The sequence below is a fragment of the Macrobrachium nipponense genome, chromosome 3 (assembly GCF_015104395.2).
Source record: "Macrobrachium nipponense isolate FS-2020 chromosome 3, ASM1510439v2, whole genome shotgun sequence".
In the NCBI taxonomy this organism is placed as follows: Eukaryota; Metazoa; Arthropoda; class Malacostraca; order Decapoda; family Palaemonidae; genus Macrobrachium; species Macrobrachium nipponense.
In genome coordinates this window covers 43,054,635-43,074,634 of record NC_087202.1, presented here as the reverse complement: position 1 = coordinate 43,074,634, position 20,000 = coordinate 43,054,635, and the positions used below count along the sequence as shown (strand labels likewise).

The 20,000-nt window shown below is 38.6% G+C and overlaps 1 protein-coding gene across 1 annotated transcript in view; it reads right to left on the bottom strand.

Annotated features, from left to right (window-relative positions):
• LOC135221718 (zinc finger HIT domain-containing protein 1-like) overlaps nucleotides 1-20,000 on the bottom strand; it is a 44,999-nt gene that overhangs the window by 17,341 nt on the left and 7,658 nt on the right. The window contains exon 2 of the mRNA XM_064259502.1: nucleotides 9,902-9,988. Within this exon, the coding sequence (XP_064115572.1) occupies nucleotides 9,902-9,920 (19 nt within the window). The 5' untranslated portion in view covers nucleotides 9,921-9,988. The remainder of the gene's footprint in view (nucleotides 1-9,901; nucleotides 9,989-20,000) is intronic.

Genomic DNA, 20,000 nt, shown 5'->3' with positions numbered 1-20,000 from the left:
GTTCCTAAGAGAAACGAACGAAGGGGTTCAAAAGCAGGACCTGTCAGCCACTTCAAGACTACATCCAGGTTCCAAGAGACCAGATTGTCCTTCCTTTGTTTTGACGTATCAAAGGACTGTGAGCTAATAGCGTGATACCGCCTAATGGTAGAGAAAGCCAAATCCCTAAATTTCTCAGATATAGGACGAAATAAGCATTCTGAATTACAAATGTCTCAGAAGATACATTGTGGTCACTTGGCCTGGTAGATGAGGATAGAAGACTTTTGCCTTCATCGTGCAATAGCCTCTGCAGCTCCCCTTGAAAACCCTTTTGCTCTGACAAGTTTGTGGACAGTCTGAAGCTTGTCAAGGCATGAGCAGGCAACCCTAGTCAGTGTTTTATGAAGTGGGGTTGTTTGAGTAAAGACGGTTTTTGGGGAAGGAGTCTTGGAAAATCTACCCATAACCAAATAAGGTACGGGAAGCACTCCTTCAGGGGCCAAAATGGGGCTATGAGGGTTATAGTTACATTGTGGTGGGCTTGAAATTGGTTTATCACCTCCCTGATCATGCTAAAGGGTAGAAAAGCATACAGATCCAGTCTTGCAGCATGGCATCTGTTACCCATGCAAGAGGATCTGGGGCTGGAGAGCAAAAGAGAGGAAAGCGATGGTTCTTGGAGGTGGCAAACATGTCTAATGTTTGCTTGCCCCACAGTTTCCAAAAAGACAGACCAGGGGATCCAAGGTCCATCAATGGAAGGGCCTGCTTCTGACAGCTCAGCTCATCCACCAAAATATTTAACTCAATTTTGATCTGCCTGCAGGAGTAGATCTCTTGCTGTCTGGCAGAGAGAAAAGGAATGAGTACTGCCCTGTTTCTGGATATATGCTCAGGCCGTGGTATTGTCTGCATGGACTACCACTGTCCTGTTGTGGACCATGGTCGAGAAACACTGAAGGCCTAGATGAACGGCTTTCAATTCTTTGACATTTATATGTAGACTTTGTTGCTCTGGTGTCTACGTGCTGGATACTTCCTGATTTCCAATAGAGCTCCCTAGCCTAAGTCCAAGGCATCTGAATAAAAGTTAAAAGTCTAAGTTGGGTTCAGAGGTTGAAAGGACTTCCTTTCTGACAATATTTCTCCGGACAGAACAATGCAGGTACAATTTGATCTCTGAGGTGATTGGAAACATGCAAGTGTCTGGTTGTGTTTTCCTGTCCCAGTTGGCCTTTAGGAAGAATTGGAGAACTCATGTGCAGTCTGCTCAGTTTGACAAACATCTCTATGGATGCTAAAGTCTACAGTAGGCTCATCCACTTTTGAGATGAGCTAGACAAAAGGGCTAGAAAACTGTGGACTGTCTGAAGGCAGCTGGAAATTCTCTTGGGAGATAGAAAAGTCAGAGAGTTGAGTCATCCCCAAATAGAGGATCTTTGGGGACAGGGTCCACTGAGACTTCTGGAGGTTGATAAGAAAGTTGAGTTCCTTGGTAAGAAGAAGAATCTTGTGTGAGTCTTTCATGCACTTTTCCTTTGATGGGAATCAAAGCAGCCTGTTGTCCAAATACAGACTTACATTGATTAGTATTAACCCTCTTGCGCACAGGCTGAAAATATAAGGGTGTAAGGTACACGACTTTTCCCCAAGGTCGAAAAGAACACGCACATGGAAAATATTTTTGGTAAAATTTGGTACATCCAAACTATAACTGATATACACTTTTGGTTAGTGTTATTATGTTGGCAAATGATTGAATTATTTTATAAAGCAATCAGAACATCTTTATGGGGCATAGAAATAATAAAAATGATGTGATGGATGTGAAATTTTAAAGAAAAATCGTAGATATTTTTTGTAAATAATCATGAAAAATATAATACGTAATTAGGTTTGGGGAGTTTGTTTTATACCTAAATTGTGTAGATATGTTTGATCTTTCACGTGAAAGCAATAATTCTACTATAAACGTGTTTGCTAATGAGCTGTAATTGATTAAAAAAATCCTAATTTTTTACGGAGTGCAATTTTCAGATATTCCAACCTACGTACTTATGTTGATGTTTTGTATCGTAGCTAAGTAAGCTAGCAGCATCGGGTTTGCGTTTTCTTCGAGATTCATCATCTGTCGATCCAATGGTGTCAACTATGTTTTCTATGATTGACGCGTTTCTTTTTTTTCCGTGAATTTTTCCCGAAAATAACTTACATATTACACACCCCGCGTATCATCTGTGCACTTACGGAAAAAATTGACAGGCTACACGTCATCAGATCATGAGAGGGTTAAGTGGAGCCATCTTGAGAGAGGAGCAAGGACTCATGTAAACACTTGAGGGGGCGTCAGAAAGCCGATGCAGAAGGCCTGAAACTAATATACTTTGTCCTGAAAGATGAACCTCATATACTTCCTGGAGTCTGGATGGATCGGAATATGGAAGTGTGTCTGCATATCTAAGGTTGCCATCCAGTTACCCTGGTGTCAGGATCAGCTGTTTTATTTGAACGAACCTGGTTGGGTAGTTTCCCCGTTTCTCCTGCTTTTAATATTTTTGTCTACATGATGAGTTTATTTTCGTCACAGTGTGAGTGACAGAGTCAGTCGGGTTTAATATGGCAGCGAGTCAGGTGCTCAGCAGCATAGCAGCATGGAGGCATTTGTAGCGGGTATACCTTACCTGTTGGTTTTGGTAGCAGGAGGATGGTATGATGATCAAACTATGGTCATCTGTGGGATGGAACGGAGTTGTTCCAGTTTGGCAGTGAGTAGACGATTCGGCCATAATCGCCTATGTGATGGATGTGTTGTTCCAGTTAGCAGTTGGTTGCTGCTTCAGTGTTTTGCGGAGATAGTCTGTCTGTGTCCATTCTCTGTTGTGACAGCTGGGTCTGTCTTTGTTATCTGTATGGAGATTGTTTGCAGTTTATATGTACTGTGTAATGCTACCTGAATTTATGCTATTTTGGTGCTGTGTGAGTGTTTATTTCTGCTACTGATTTATTATTGTATAATTGGTATGCTGCCTGTTTAGTATTGTTTATACTGCCTGTTTATGGTTATTATTTGCTTATCATTTATGATGTATGTTGACTATTTATGCTGCCTGTAATTTATTCAATGGTTTATGCTGCGTGTGAATTAATTTTGATACTGCTGAAGTATTTTTGAATTTATAGTTAATTCTGTCTCCAGTTAAGTAATTACTGTTTTCAAGTTCAACATTTTGACTTTACGAGTTTTTGGGTAATTAACTATTTAGCTATATTTGTCCTTTTAATTCATTGGACTGACTTAGATATAAGGTGTTTCTGACATTTTGTTTCACACCCTCCTCTGTGGTTTTCTCTATCCCTCTGGCCATTTCAGTCCCATATCTTAATTTTCATTGAAAGAACCTGTGGAACCATAGATGGTTCATGACACCTGGTGAATGAATTAAAGGACTGAATTTTGTCTTCCAGACAAAATGATTGAGGGTGTTTACATTGAGGACTGGTCTCCAGCCCCCCAATGTTTTCAGAACCATACAGTGATGGCTGTAAAAGCCCTCTGTGTTGGTATTCTCAACATCTCTGACCTTCGAGCAACCTGACAATGCCATGGGAGAAGTGACTAATGGGTGGGGTCTCCAGGAACGGGATGGCATACCCCTCCTTCAGAACCTTGATGATCCACGGCTCTGCTCCTTTGATCAGTCACTTTTCCAACACTCTAGGAGTCTGGCTCCTACCAGCGCATGAAGGACTTTGTTCTCACTATTTGGGCACTGTCTTGGCTGAGCCCTTCTTAATGGACCTGGCTGTGAATCAGACATTGAAAAAGGTCATAAACTGAGATCTGGGTCTACCTCCACGAAAGGGCTGCTGTTGGAGGGGAAGGGCCATCTTAGGTGCAGGCGAATCCTTCGTATACTTAGAGGATTGAGCCAACAAATCTTGTTGATTTCTTCTGCAGGTTGGGTGCAATTTCCTTAACTGTCCTGAGGGAACAGGTGATGTAGGTCCAGAAGTCAAAATAATAGGGCTGATTTCCATCTGTGTGACTCCCTTAATAGTACAGGAGCACCAGAGCTCTTTAGCACTCCCAAGGTGAATGGAGCAAAAAGCTCTAGAGAGCCATCTCTAAAGGCCTTGTCCACACAAGAAAGGACTCCCAGGCAGTCCAAGTTGATATCTCCCGATAAATCTTGGAAGTCCTCTATTTTCTTAGCCAGTGCTCCCACTGTCCAGACAAGAAAGCTAAGAACTTCAAAAACCTTGAAAAGATCCTTGACAAGTTGGTCTGGGTCCACCAAAGAAAACATTATCTTTGCTGACGAGATTGCAGAATGCTGAGAAAGAGTCGATGAGGCCAGAGAAGTCCCCTTGGTAGGAGGCAGCGACTCCCAAACGAGCTTCCCTGGTGACTTAAGATAAATACCTCCTATGAATTAAGTGAAAAGGGTAAAGGCAAAAGATGCTTTCCTTGCTCCATTTTAGCTGAAAGTCAATTTCCCATCTCCTTGAGACTTCTTGGAGGATGAAGAAAGTACCATATTGTGGAGTCAAGTCCTGCTGTCTGTTTGATTCCTTATAAAAAATGTCAAGGCAGGCGAGACTGGGGCAGCTAGAGCAAAAAAGGTGGGAAAATTCACCAAAAGATACTGTAGAAGAGCTGCATAGGAAAAAGGATGAGAAGATTCTTGATCGGCCTCTTCCTCTTCTGAGGAGACTGAAAACAGGATGGCATCATGAGAAGCCTTTGGGAGCAGAGGGAGCTTTCTTCTACAAGCTCATGATTTTAGCTAACTGTTGCTTATTAGGAGCCAACAACGGTTCATTTTGATCTAAAGGCGACAGAGACCTGAGAAGACTGAAGAGGAGAAAGAAATACGTCTGGGAGTGGGTACTTGGTGCTCAAAAGTAGGTGTTGGATACTGAAGAGTTGGCCCCAGCACCTGGAAAGATGAGCCAGACCTTAGGTTGCTGATGGTGGGGCACCTATGAATGGTCGCTGGGCGCTTGGGAGCCAGGTGAGGGCACTCAGCGATTGGGTTTTCTGGACTGTTCCATGTAGACAAAAGAGGATGCTGGACTAGGGTAGGGACAGAAGGGTACACAGAACTAACTACAAGAAGGCTGAGAGATAGTACAAGAAGTGGATCTGAATGGGGAACCACATTATCTGAGGGGCACTTTAGTGGTCATGAAGAATCTAGGAGTCTTTTTGGCGTCTCCTATCAACGGCAGAATCATTGGAACTGGAAGACAACTGATGTACCCCCAAAGAGATGCTTTTCCAATGGCTGTCTGCAACACCTGAAATCGTGCAAAAGGCTCAAATAAGAGAGCAACTACCCCGGGGTAAATCCCATCGACCTCCCCTGGACTTCTGTTATGTCTTCTCCCAAGTTCAGGGGAGTATGTCAGGGACCTTCGTCTCGAAGAACCGATGGGACGGATAGCCACTTCCACCCTTACATTACACTATCACTCATCACTTTTTCAGCGAAACACTTTGTCCATAATAGGTTTCAGTGATGCTCCGAATTCTACCACTGTATACTCATTATAAGATTAATCTTCTTATTGAATCTAGATTTGAGACTGGCCATGGTATGTATTATGGTCGGAAGCAACGGAGCCAGGCATGGGAGTAGGTGGATGAATGATAGGAGGGCCAGAATTAGGAGAACAAGCAGGAATAGGAGTACTAGAAGGAAGAGCAGGAATAGCTTCTAAATTAGGTTTAGGAGTAGTTTCTAGGCTAAGTGAACATCTCTTGGCTCTAAAAGACGCTTCCCTCTTCCTATCCCTCTCTAATTTATCTAAGTGAGATTTAAGCACTTTCTACTTTTTCTAATCCCAAGAAGAACATTCATTACAATTTTTCTCCTTGCCCTCTACATTTACTGCAGATTGAATGAGGATCATAACAAGATTTTGTTAACCTAGTTTTACACCCTTCGGTTCGGTGCAGTAGCAAAAACCAGAACGCTAGAATCAGACAAATCTGTAAAAACCTAGGGGAATAATCCAAAAGAGCTAATATGCTAACAAAAACTTGTTGGCTACCAAAACAAAGCATTGCTCTTCATCAAAAGACAACTGAAAAACCATGAAAAAGCTACAGTAATGGCACCAATGCATACGATAAGCTGGCAGAAACAAAACTGAGCTTAATTACCAAGCTGTTTCCTATGTTCCACAGTAGTGGGAGGGGCTCGTCACCTACACATAAACGGTAGAAGCACTAATGCAAATTTTTACAAAAGTAGCCAAGCCAGTAGAAATGTTACCTATGTAATTTACTTGGTAAGTTACTAATATAAAAAACACATTTCACTGATATCAAATATAGTACTATATATTTACTTTAATAAAATTTTACTCATTAGCATTTCAATATCATTATTAAATAGTTTACAATACATACAGAAAAAATTTACAATTCTCATACAACTAGATATTTGCTACTAAAACTGAAATACTCTTATAGTCCTGTTACAAATTTTAACATCTAGCCACATCTAATCAATCTGCAATTAAAATTTCAAATACCTTCTATGATGCTATTCTATATAATGCACTCCTCATTATGGAAGATACCAACAAAATCAGCCAATAACAAAATTTAAAGTCTTATTTTCATAGATATAAATAATCTTCTAATGCCTCACAACCTGTTTGATGTGGAATAAGATCACAGGTAAGGCCTTTCTTATCAATAATTCAGTTTTATCTCTTGCTGACATTTCTAATCCTTAAATCTGTTTGTGGCTCACATAAGTGTACTAAAAGTTTCCTACCTGTCCCAAAGTCATTCATAGTCAGAGCAAAAAATATCATCTAGGTCAATTACAAAACACTGGGTTCAGATGAAAAGTCTTCCATAACAATAATGCAGTTTCATTTCATCCAGTTACTGATTTTGGCTGTGGATCAGATAAGTATAGTACTAACTGAAGTGAATTTCTTATCCCAAACTCCTCTATGTTTAGAAAGGTAAATAACCTAATAGTACTAATAAAAATATGCCGAGACTCTGGCATAAGAGATTTGGTTCTTCTTACAGAGGACTGGAAGGTTTATACTAGGCACAAAAGCACCTCATCCAAATCATCACCAACGAAGTCCCAACAGATGGGAGCTTAAAATCTTTTGAGTCTCATCATTGATGAGTTCTTTGTTTTAGCCAGAAACTCAGGAATGAAAGAACATGCATCCAAGAACCAGCATTAAAGGATACACTTCCAAGAGTGCCCGTTATTTAGATCAAGCCAGCAACAATCCAGCACACTATCTAGGTTGGTTGGTTGGTTCCTAAGAGCTCACTCTACAAACAGTTGTGAGTACAATACATACACTATTTGTATTAGGGAGTTTCTAAGCTTTTTATTTAGACTGTTCATCCATTCCCCACAGGGTCTACTTCCATGATAACGCACCTTATCATAATCAATGTTAACTTCTTACTGGTTTAATAGATGTCAAGGCACAAGTAAACTAAAGAACTCCAGTCAATGGATTTATCTTTGGCAAAAGGAAGTGAAATGGAATAACCCGAGCTAAGCACCGCTAAAATACTAAAGGAGAATTTACCAAATAATGGTTGAAACCCTTAGAGTCTAAATGGAGAAACTGAAATAGAAGAAAATGGCGATCTACAGACGATGACAGTGAGGCGAAAAAATGCCAAAGGTGACATACCACAGAACGTCAGCAAAGACATCATGGAAAGCTGGTAGTAAGTACCAGATGGCTGAGTGAGAGAAGGCTGGGTGGGAAAGGTAGAGGGTTCTTGCATAACATCACCACATAACTGTGATGACCGCAAGAGCTGTCCGCACAATGCTTAAGAGGTAACGCCAAGAGCTGTCTGCACAATGCTTAAGAGGTAATGCCAAGAGGGAGGAAAGATTCTATCACCATGCTAACTCACTCTATATAAGTAAGCGGTGGAAGAGGAGGATCCACCGGTACAAAAAGGAATAGCTATAACAAGGATACAGATATGAGCCAATAGAGGGGAAAACTGAGGAAGAGGGGGGAGGGTTATCATCTGCTCAGAGGATAATACCAGGTGAGGACATAATAACAAGAGAACTGGCACGCAGCTCAAAACTATTGAGGCAAACATAACATTTCTGTATCCTAATTAACTACCAGTTCACATACATCACTCCCTCTCCCAAAAACTGATGACATGTTCACAAGCTCATGCGAGCGTCACACCACCAAACAACTCATCCAAAGAATTATATATGGTCAAATTTCTAACCATAAAGAAAGAATATTTCTCAATTACCAATATTTTTCTCCTGAGCCACACAAGGAGCAAAAGAGGGCGGAGCAGAAGGAGTAAGAGAGGAATTAACCTAGGCTGATACTGTGTTCTATGGGAATCATTACTTTAGGTAACTGTGTGATGTAGTAAGTTTGGGAGGCGTTTGTTTGGAAGAACTGCGAATAATTGGGTAACAGGCCATATGTAAAAACTGTCCAGTAACTTTATTTGTATTTCATGTATAAACAAGTGTCATTAAATGTTCAACAACTATGCAAGATTATCAGTAATTCCTCATTAGGCTAAGAAGATTTAATAGCTACCAGGTAGGTTAATGGACAAGGAGGAGAAGCAACACCGAAAGACAAGGAAAAGACTGAGTAGGCTTATGGAGGCCTCTAGCATCTTCAGATACTTCATAAAATTTCATCCTCTCATCAGACCACTCCTTATCATCTTCACATCAAGAAAACCACACTTGTGCCTCAACAGCTAGGCTAACAAATAGGTTATGTGGCCATGCATAACTGGAACATTCTGTTTCCACAAAACTCTTTCCAATTAAGTCTCTTGTTTTCATCTCTGCTTGTAGATGATGATGCAAAAACAGAAGACAAGCACAATATATGCCATACAGGAAAACATCATCCAGAAACCATCAAAATTTTTACTAACACTGATTCACACCATTTTACATAAGGACATGGCATGAAGAATTCTGACAAGAATGTATACATCCCGTCAGCCACGCGTTATTTTTTCTATTTTGTATGCCGATCACACCTAATGGTCAAAGATATAAGCTGACTTTGAAAGTAGATAAGATTCATTCCAAATAATGAGTAATACAAGAAACAAATAAATAAATATACCAAACAAGAAACAGGTAATGCACAAGCAAACCATCAGTCTAACTGGAACCTGCTAAACATACACTGTGAATATACAAATTTGTCATACTGTTGATTTTAGAATACAACTGCTATTGCAAAACATCACTAAAAAGTGTTCCAAAGTTAGGAGCATGTTAAAACAATTGGGCAGAGGTTGGAAATATATGATTACCAGTATGTTTCCAAGAGTGTGAATAATTGAAGGAAACAACTATTATTGGATAAGGTTGTATTGCACAGGTGCCAGTTCATCTACACTCCTTAAATAATATGCAAAAAAACAGTCTGGGCCTGGAGATCTGGTTGGAAATCCTATCAGAACATAAGAAAATACCTGTTGCCAAAGACTTCAAAGAGAGAGGCTAATCTCAGTGCTTCATCCACTGCCAGCTGTATTACGACTGTAACACCATCGCCGACCATGTATAGGTTTAACATTTCATCAAACCACCTTCCTAACAAAGATTTAAATACCTATTATTATTGACCAAAATGATCACAAGAAACAAATGAAAGAAATTTTCAATACCCTATAAAGCAATATAAAGTCCCTTACTTTCAACTCTTGACTGGAATTGTTACCAGTAAATACTGTATGTATAAAGCAAGAAAAAATCATGGTACAAAAACTAAATGTGCCAAAAATTAGTATACAACACGTAACAACCACCACAGAAGTTTCCCAATTTCTCCAGAAAAGTCTACAAGAAATAACAAATGTACTGTAAACCCAACATGTAATTAATATCATACTAACCTGATTCACGTGTGGTCATTCCTGCTAAGAGTCTAAGCTGCTTTTCTGATTGTAGTAAACTTTTTCATACTGTTCATCAATGAGATTCTGGAAAAAATAAATTAGTAAGAAGTAAAGTAAAGCTTTTAATCAATGAAATACCATACTCACTTTATATATATATATATATATATATATATGTGTGTGTGTGTGTGTGTGTGTGTGTGTGTAACTGAATCAAGAAAGTTTGGAAAATGGTGAATATATAAACATAAATAAAGGTGGAAGCCACAAGGGAAAGTGAAACACTGGAGCACTGTGAGATCTTTCAAAACATCTCGCAGAAATCCAGTGTTTCACTTTCCTTCATGGCTTCAGCGGGGGTTTCGTTCTGATGGCATGATGATAATATATATGAAAAAATTAAATCCTAAGTAGAGCAAATTAGATATCAAAGGAAATTTGTCACTTAATGTATAGGACAAAATTATCAACTAAAAAATTCCCCTTCGGTTATATATGAAAAGCTATTAATTCCGAGGTAGAGCGAACTGAATATTAAAGGACATTTGTAACTTATACACACACACACACACACACACACACATATATATATATATATATATAATATATATCTAATGTCTTATCGCTTGGCGATAGACTTTTTTGTTCTTCCCTTACGGCTGTTATCCGTAAGTAATGTTTGGTTCCTCTCATCTCCCTTGGATATCTTAGTAGAGAGGTTCTTTCTTGTCTAGAGGAGATGATTCAAACAGGCTAGTTGAACAAGTTAACAACTTTATTCTGTAACTCCATACTAGGAGATGCAGCTCGGTCGGACGACCGATATGTTTGACTGTTGGCGTGGAACTCCCATTCTAAAGCATCGCGTCGATAGCGGAACATTAGCTATCTCAGCAATTCATATAAAAACACATACGTAGTCTGCCGGCTCGGAAGTTACAAGTTTCCGGCGTAGGTTAACAGGTCAACCGCTTCCATGGAAGTTGTTGTGCAAAGTTATCATAACATAAAAAATGTTGACAAAGCTTAGAGCTAGATCAGGCTACTGCAGACAGTGCATAGCGTAATCTAAGGTCTGCTTTGGTCACGTAGAACCCTCCTAATGCCATGACCCCAGGTCACTGGTTTATATATATAATGTAATTCTTACATATATATATATATATATATTTATATACACACACACACAGTCGGCGCAAAAAAAAAGCGAACGATCCCTATATATTACTGTAATAAGCGTTCGGACTTTTCTTGCGATTTCCGCCGAGAAGTATATTTTCCCCTTCCCCATTTTTTCGTTCGTCTGGCAGCCTCTATTGTCTCGCTGTTCGGTACCATGAGTTACTAATGCACTTCAGTGATACTCAAGCTGTCCCGAAGGTCGGATGTCATTGTATGCGCTCCTGCCCCATTCACGCTTTCGTCACCCGCTACATTTGGCGCTCTTGCGCGCTAGCTAATGAATTATGGCTAAAACTTCCTTATCCTTGGTTAAGAAAGCAGAAATTGTGACCCTATGGAAAACTGGCAAGTCAATGTCAGCTATTGCAAGAGAGCTGGGAATCTCTAAAAGCACCGTCTCATTGTGGTGCAACCGCTCCAAGACAGGAGACCTTGATTCATCACTGAAGCGGAAGAAAGGCTCAGGGAGCCCACGAAAACTACAAAAAGAACGGATAACATTTTAAAAAGGATTGTTATGGAACATCCATCAATGCCAGCCAAAATTTTGAAGTCTCAAAACCCTGATCTGCTTAGGAACGTATCTGAACGGACTGTGCAACATCGAATGCAGAAAGACCTGGTCTCCCATGTCGTGTTGCAGCAAAGAAGCCACTCCTCACTAAGCCTATGAAAAAAAAAAAGGAAAAAAAAAAAGGATGGTCTTTTTGCAGAAAATATTTGAAGTGGACTGAAAAGGATTGGAAAGGGTAGTTTTTAGCGATGAATCTAACTTCCACATTATTCATAGCGCTGGCAAAAAAGTAAGGAGGCCCCAAGGATCTAACCGCTATGCATCAAATACACAGTCAAGACTGTGAAACATCCAGCTTATGTGATGGTATGGGGATGTTTCAGCGGATATGGGGGTAGTGGGGGATTATATTTTCTCCCAGAGAGCACGACAATGAATGGAGAGATTTATGAAAATGTCTTAGAAAATGAATTAGTCCTTACAAGGAACTTTTGGGCATGCGTGTTTATAGCAAGATGGAGCACCTTGCCACCGATTTCACAAAGGTCACAAACCTTCTTAAGGAATTTAATATTCAGAAATTGGACTGGCCAGGCAATTCACCAGATTTAAACCCAATTGAAAATTGCTGGGCATATGAAACGGAAACTGAAGGCACTAGCAGATGAGAAAACGTCCCTCCCCAAATTGAAGGATGCCATCCGTAAATTTTGGTTTGAAGACATGGATGCACAATATTTCTTTTTCAAAGATTTAGCACATTCAATGCCAAGAAGGTTAAAAGCTGTACTCAAAATAATGGAGAAATGTCTAAGTATTGAAAAAAATATAAGTGAACTAAAATTTTCCCTTTTATTTTCCTTTTTTTATATCATTGCTATGATCTGTTTACAAATGTAGTGGGCGTTCGTTTTTTTTTTGCGCCGACTGTATGTATGTATGTATGTATGTATGTGTATATATATATATATATATATATATATATATATATGTGTGTGTGTGTGTGTTTATGTGTGTGAATACATGTATATATAGTAGTTAAATGTCCTTAATATTCAGTTCGCTCTACCTCGGCAATTAATAGCTTTTCATATATAACGAAGGGAATTTTTTAGTTGATAATTTTGTCTATACATTAAGTGACAAATTTCCTTTGATATCTAATTTGCTTCCTACTTAGGATTTAATTTTTTCATATATATTATCATCATGCCATCAGAACGAAACCCCCGCTGAAGCCATGAAGGAAAGTGAAACACTGGATTTCTGCGAGATGTTTTGAAAGATCTCACAGTGCTCCAGTGTTTCACTTTCCCTTGTGGCTTCCACCTTTAATATAATATATAATAGTATATATATATATATATATATATATATATAGTATATATATATATATATATACTATATATATATATATAATATATTAACAGTGGTACCTTGACATTCGAAAGGCTCAACTTACAAAACTCGAGATACGAAAGCAAATATGAAAAATTTTACGGCTCTACATACGAAAATTGCTCAAGTTACGAAATGTTGTTGCTGTAAAGTCCCGAGATTCACCCGGACCACCAAGAACAATTTTAAAACTCCCGCGCCGCCAACTGAGTAAACTCGCCACCATCCTCCCGCTCTCCCATTGCATTGATTCCTGATGCTAGTCACCCCATAAGATCCTGCTTTCCTATTGGTCAGCATCTACCCCTGGTGCTTTAAGTATTCTACGTATTGGTAAAAGGATGCTGTAAATTGAAAAACTTATTCATGCAATACATTTAATAAAAAAAAAAAATTTGGTAAAGATAGAATAAAGAATAGAAATGAATGGTTATTATAGTTTGGTAGTTTCAGTAGTTTAAGAGAGATAATGAAAATTTATGGCTTACTGTGTATACTAAGAAAAGTGATTGCTTGGCGATCGTTCGATACTCGTAAGTGCTGGATGTAAACAGAAGTTTGGAAGCTTTTTTTTTTGTTTGTTTATTATAGTTAATGGTTACTTAATAATAAAGTATTTGAAATGAGTACAAGCACTACATTTAACCCTTAAACACCGACTGGACGTATTTTACGTCGACATTTTTTGTCTCCCGTGTGCCGACTGGACGTATTTTACGTCGACTTACAAAAGTTTTTTTTTAAATTCGCGGAAAAATACTTATATGCCTACCAGCCTAAAACTTTTGAATCACGCGCCTTGGGGGATGCTGGGAGTTCACGGATCAAGGTGTAGTTTTGTTCACAATCGTTACACAGGCGCGCAAGCGCGAATTTTTTTCTTGCCGCACTAAAAAGTATCTGTGACACATCTCGGAAATTATTTCGTCACTTTGACATAATTTTTGTACCATTGTAAATTAGCCGTTACATGAAGTATTATATATGAAAATGTGCACATTTTTATGTAGAATACAACAATAAAATACTCATGATTGTAGCTTTTATCAATTTTGAGATATTTTCATATAAATAACGATAATTGCCAAAATTTCAACCTTCGGTCAACTTTGACTCTACCGAAATGGTCAAAAAACGCAATTGTAAGCTAAAACTCTTATATTTTAGTAATATTCAATCATTTACCTTAATTTTGCAACTAATTGGAAGTCTCTAGCACAATATTTCGATTTATGGTGAATTTATGAAAAAACTTTTTCCTTACGTCCGTGCGGTAACTCTTCCGAGAAAAATCATACATGCGATTGTGGTAATGTTTGGACCATTTTAAAATTATTCGTTATATAAAGTTTTATATATGGAAATGTGCGCAATTTCATGCACAATACAACTAAAAACAACCCATGGTTGTAGCTTTTATCAGTTTTGAGATATTTTCATATAAATAATGATAATTGCCAAAATTTCAACCTCGGTCAACTTTGACTCTACCGAAATGGTCAAAAAAAAACGCAATTGTAAGCTAAAACGCTTATATTCTAGTAATATTCAAGCATTTACCTTCATTTTGCAACAAATTGGAAGTCTCTAGCACAATATTTTGATTTATGGTGAATTTATGAAAAAAATAACATTTTCTTTACGTCCGCGCGGTAAATCTTCCGAAAAAATCATACGTGCGATTGTGGTAATGTTTGCACCATTTTAAATTAGCCGTTACATAAAGTTTTATATATGAAAATGTGCGCAATTTCATGTAGAATACAACAATATATAATTTAAGGTTGTAGCTTTTCTCATTTTTGAAATATTTGCATATAAATCACGATAAATAAAAAAAAACCACGTTCGGTCAACTTTGACTCTACCGAAATGGTCGAAAAACGCAATTGTAAGCTAAAACTCTTACAGTCTAGTAATATTCAGTCATTTATCTTCATCTTGAAACAAATTCGAAGTCTCTAGCAAAATATTTAGATTTATGGTGAATTTAAAAAAAAATCTTTCCTTCCCTCCGCGCGCGGATTCTCCTCCACAATCTCGAAATGCGTACGTTACCATTCTCGGAATATTTGCTCCGTTTCATATTAGGCATTTCATAGAGTTTTATATATGAAAATGTGCGCAATTTTATGTAGAATAAAACAAAAAATATTTCAAGGTTGTAGCTTTTCTTATTTCCGAAATAATTGCATATAAAAAATATATATATAAAAAAATTCGACATTCGGTCAAATTTAACTCGTCAGATATGGTCAAAAACTGCAATTGTAAGCTAATACTCTTACAGTATAGTAATATTCAATCATTTGTCTTAATTTTGAAAGTAATTGGAAATCTCTAGGACAAAATTTAGATTTATGGTGAATTTTTGAAAAAAATATTTGTTTACGTCCGTGCGTTACGAATTCATGCATTATTTTGTTATAATATTTTCTCTGTGTTGCTTTTATCGTTTTACAATGTGTTATATACCAAAATGATAGCAATTTAGTGTAAATTACAACGAAAAAAAAATAAAAAAAAAAGTAACTTGTTACCTTTAACCAACCGTTTTTGCTCACTAGCGGCGATTTGAATACAACTTATATATGAAATTTTTCGTTTTTTTGCGCTATCATATAATCGGCATTCTTTATAAATATGATAATGATAAATTTTTTTTCATTTCTTATGGTTTGCATACTCAACCTTCGGTCCCAATTGACAAAAAAAAGGAAAGGAGCCAAAAATGAACTCTTAAATCTTGAAAACTAAGCACGCTGTGATTTTTTGAAAAAAATATTTTTTCCGCTTCCGCGCTCACTCTGAAACACCTCCGGTACACGGGAGACAATTTTTTTTTTACTGCTTCGGCGTAAGAGGGTTAACTTTACGAAAACACATACAAAATTTAAGGAAAACCATAAAACTAAAATTTACAAAACATCTCAACAAAACTGTAACACTTAACTTACAAAAATCTAGAAATTACTTAAAAAAAAAAAAAAAAAAATTTATTTTTAACTTTTTTTTTTACTTTTACATAGGCTTTTTTTTTCACAGAATTTCAACTTCATCACCGCTTTCAACATTCTGTTTTTCATCACTTGGTTCTTCCTTTTTGCTTTCAACTTTGTTTTTTTATTTATTCACTTGGTTCTTCCTTTTGCTTACTCCTGCTAATGCTGTAGGCCTCTTTAAAAAATAACGATCCAAGGAAGATTGCTTCTGCCTACTTTTCACAATGTTCCTGAAATGACTCAAGCAAACGTCATCGAACTGCGCAAGCATACGACCTGTGTGAGCCTTTTCGGGGTGTCTTTTTTTGATAAACAATTGCTCTTTATGAAAAGCGCCTAGAATATCCTTAATTATTGCCGTTGTCATAGGCTCCTCCTCCTCTTCCTCGCCGCTGCTAGAGAACTCCTCTTGAACGACGTTAAGTTGCATGGCCTCCAACTCCTTCAGGTCATCCGTCGTAAGCTCCTCTTGGTGCTCCTCGAGAAGGTCGTTGATGTCGTCCTCGTCGACGACCAGCCCCATGGACTTGCTGAGTGCAACGATCTCGTAAAGATCTGGTTCCAAAACAGTTTTGGGATCATCAACTGTTTCTGACTCTGCAGCACCAGCTTTTCCCATGTCGAATCCCTCGAAGTCTCTGGCGGATACGGCATCAGGCCAGAGTTTCCTCCACGAGGAATTCAAGGTTTGCCTCGAAACCTCCTGCCAAGCTAGGTCAATGAGTCGGATGCAAATGACGATGTCGAAATGCTCATTCCAAAATTGACGCAAGGTGAGGTTTGTGGTATCGGTGATGTCGAAACATCTCTTGAAAAGATGTTTCGTGTACAGCTTCTTAAAGTTCGCTATCACTTGCTGGTCCATGGGCTGGAGGAGAGGGGTGGTGTTGGGCGGAAGAAAAAGAATCTTAACGAAGGAAATACTCCGCTAGGATATCTTCATCGAGGCCAGGAGGTGGGGAGGGGCATTGTCCAACACAGCAGACATTTCAGGGGGGAGGTGCTTCTCTTGCAAAAAACTCTTCACAGCCGGGACGAAACAGAGATTTACCCACTCGGTAAACAAAAGCCTCGTTACCCAGGCTTTTGCATTAGCCCTCCACATCACTGGAAGCTTCTCCTTCAACACTTTGTGGGCCTTGAAGGCTCGAGGAGTCTCGGAGTGATACACCAGTAGGGGCTTCACCTTGCAATCCCCACTGGCGTTCGAACAAACTGCGAGCGTAACCCTGTCTTTCGTAGGCTTATGCCCGGGTAGCTTCTTCTCTTCCTCCGTGATGTATGTCCGACGAGGCATTTTTTTCCAAAAAAGGCCAGTCTCATCACAGTTGAAGACTTCCTGAGAACTGTAGCCTTCCTTGGTCATCATCTCGTCGAACGTCTTTTTAAAGGCTTCGGCCGCTTTCGTGTCTGAGCTGGCAGCCTCCCCATGACGCACCACCGAATGGATACCAGTTCGTTTACGAAATTTCTCGAACTAGCCATGCGAAGCCTTGAACTCTGGGGTTGGCGTTGAAGTCCCCTTCCCCTCCCCATCGTTCTTCCGCCTGCGCAATCAAATCGCCGAAAATAGCACTGGCCTTGTGAGCGATTGCTGTCTCCGTTACTGTATCGCCAGCGATTTCTTGTCTTTTATCCAGATGAGGAGGCAGCCGTTCCATCTCGTCGTGCACATGGCTCCTCTTGCTGGACAAAATAGTGATGCCCTTCGACGGTGTAGTTGCTTTGATGGCATCCTTCTGTTTTAAGGATGGTGCCTATTGTCGACGGATTACGGCCGTATTCCTTTGCGATCACACTCAATCGCATACCAGCTTCGTACTTCTTTATGATCTCCATCTTTGTCTCCAAAGAGAGCATGCGCTTCTTTCCGTGAATTTCAACTTTCTTGGGACCCATGACTACGTTAATTTACGTAAAGTTACACAATATACAGTCTTCGCACAACACGATAATATGTACTGCAACGAAATCACTAACGAATTTACGTTACTAAACGAAATTGTTGGACCGAACGAATGCCGATTGCATATGGTAAAGTTTCGGGTGCGGAGTGGCCGAGCTAAGGGACGCCACACGTACATATAGAAGATGCATGATGGGAGGGATGCTGTCCAATCAGAGAGAAGGCTCTCATGGCTTGGGCTAGCATCAGGAACCAATGGGAGCAGAGGCAGGAGGATGGGGGCGAGTCTACTATAACTAAGATGGCGGCGTGCGGCGCGAGTTTCAAAATTTTTATCGGCGAATCTCGGACTTTCAGAAACCTTTCGTATCTTGAAACCTTTTCATATGTAGAGCAGTAAAATTTTTCGCATCGGCTTTCGTAACTTGGATTTTTCGTAAGTTGAGCCTTTCGTATCTTGAGGTACTACTGTATATATTATATATCTATCAATATATATATATATATATATATATATATATATATATATATATATATATATACATTTATATCTCTCTCTCTCTCTCTCTCTCTCTCTCTCTCTCTCTATATATATATATATATATATATATATATATATATATTATATATAGTATATATATATATATATATTACATATATACATACATACATAAATATATATATATATATATATATATATATATATATATATATACATATATGATATATGTTATATGTATCTATATATATCTATATACATCTATATATCTATATACATCTATATATCTATATATCTATATATCTATATATATCTATATCTATATATCTATATATATATATATATATATATATATATATATATATATATATATATATATATATATATATATATATACACACACTTTTAGGGCATAGTTATTCTCTAATGCAATTTTCGTTAAAAATTGCTTTAGTGGCATCAATAAGTTTCTTGCAGGTATCTTCATACCGACGAAGTTTTTTTCTGATTCTCGTTCGTCAATTTCTGGTGAAAAATACGCAGACTTCCTTCTTCCATTTATTGAATTTTGTCACGACAGCTGTTTCGCCTTATGGCATTATCAAGTGACTACTGACTTACAATCTGACCTTTCGGCCTATTTATTTCATCGTGTGGGAGGTATGACCTTGAGGTATGGGTACTGGTTAGTCTAGGGATTAACAGCTTAAGGGCATTGTTTTGGATACAAAGAACATAAGGACATATGTAGTGTGACAGTAAGAGTGAAAGTTTAAACAGTGGTTAAATAAATATTCAAAATACAATGCTTTGAAACAAAACTCAGTGCTCAACTTCACCACAGAGCACAGCCAGCAGAAGACTTTGCCATTTCTTGATGTCCTGGTAAAACAACAAGAAGGACAGTTTAAGACGACCGTTTATACGAAAGCAACAAACGCTGGCCGTTGCTTGAACGCACGCGGGGAATGCCCGGACGCATACAAAAAGTCTGTCGTGAGTGCGTATGTCAACAGAGCCTTCACACACAGCTCATCATGGAGAGACATACATAACGAACTCGATCGAATTCACCAACTGCTGACAAACAACAGCTATGCAGATCAAATTATCGAAGCTGCAAAAAAAAAGAAAATGGACGAATTTTACCAACCCAACACGATGACGAAAAATTAGGAGAACTTGATTATTTACCATCGTGTACGTTATGGGTCTGCACTCAAGGAGGATTGCTGCACACTACGCGGGATAATAAACAGAGGCGTAACCCCAAAAGCCCCTTACCATAAAATAAGCCTCAGGATATACACTGCACGTCAAAATAATTGTCGCGTTTCAAAACGCGACAGTTTTTTTGCCGCGAATAAGGCGACCCCCATATCTATGGGGAAAAAATCGGCTGGGAGAAACTGACTAATTGGCAACACAACTGAGTCATTTGTCTCACTCACAGCGTGGGAAAAAGTAACCAAAAGTTATCGGTCAGTGTTCTTAAGTGATTTATGAACAGTAGACATCGATCGTGACCTGCCTGATTTTTTGGATCACGCTTCCAGAATTTTCTTGTGAAAGTGTGTGTGTACGCTAGTGTACTA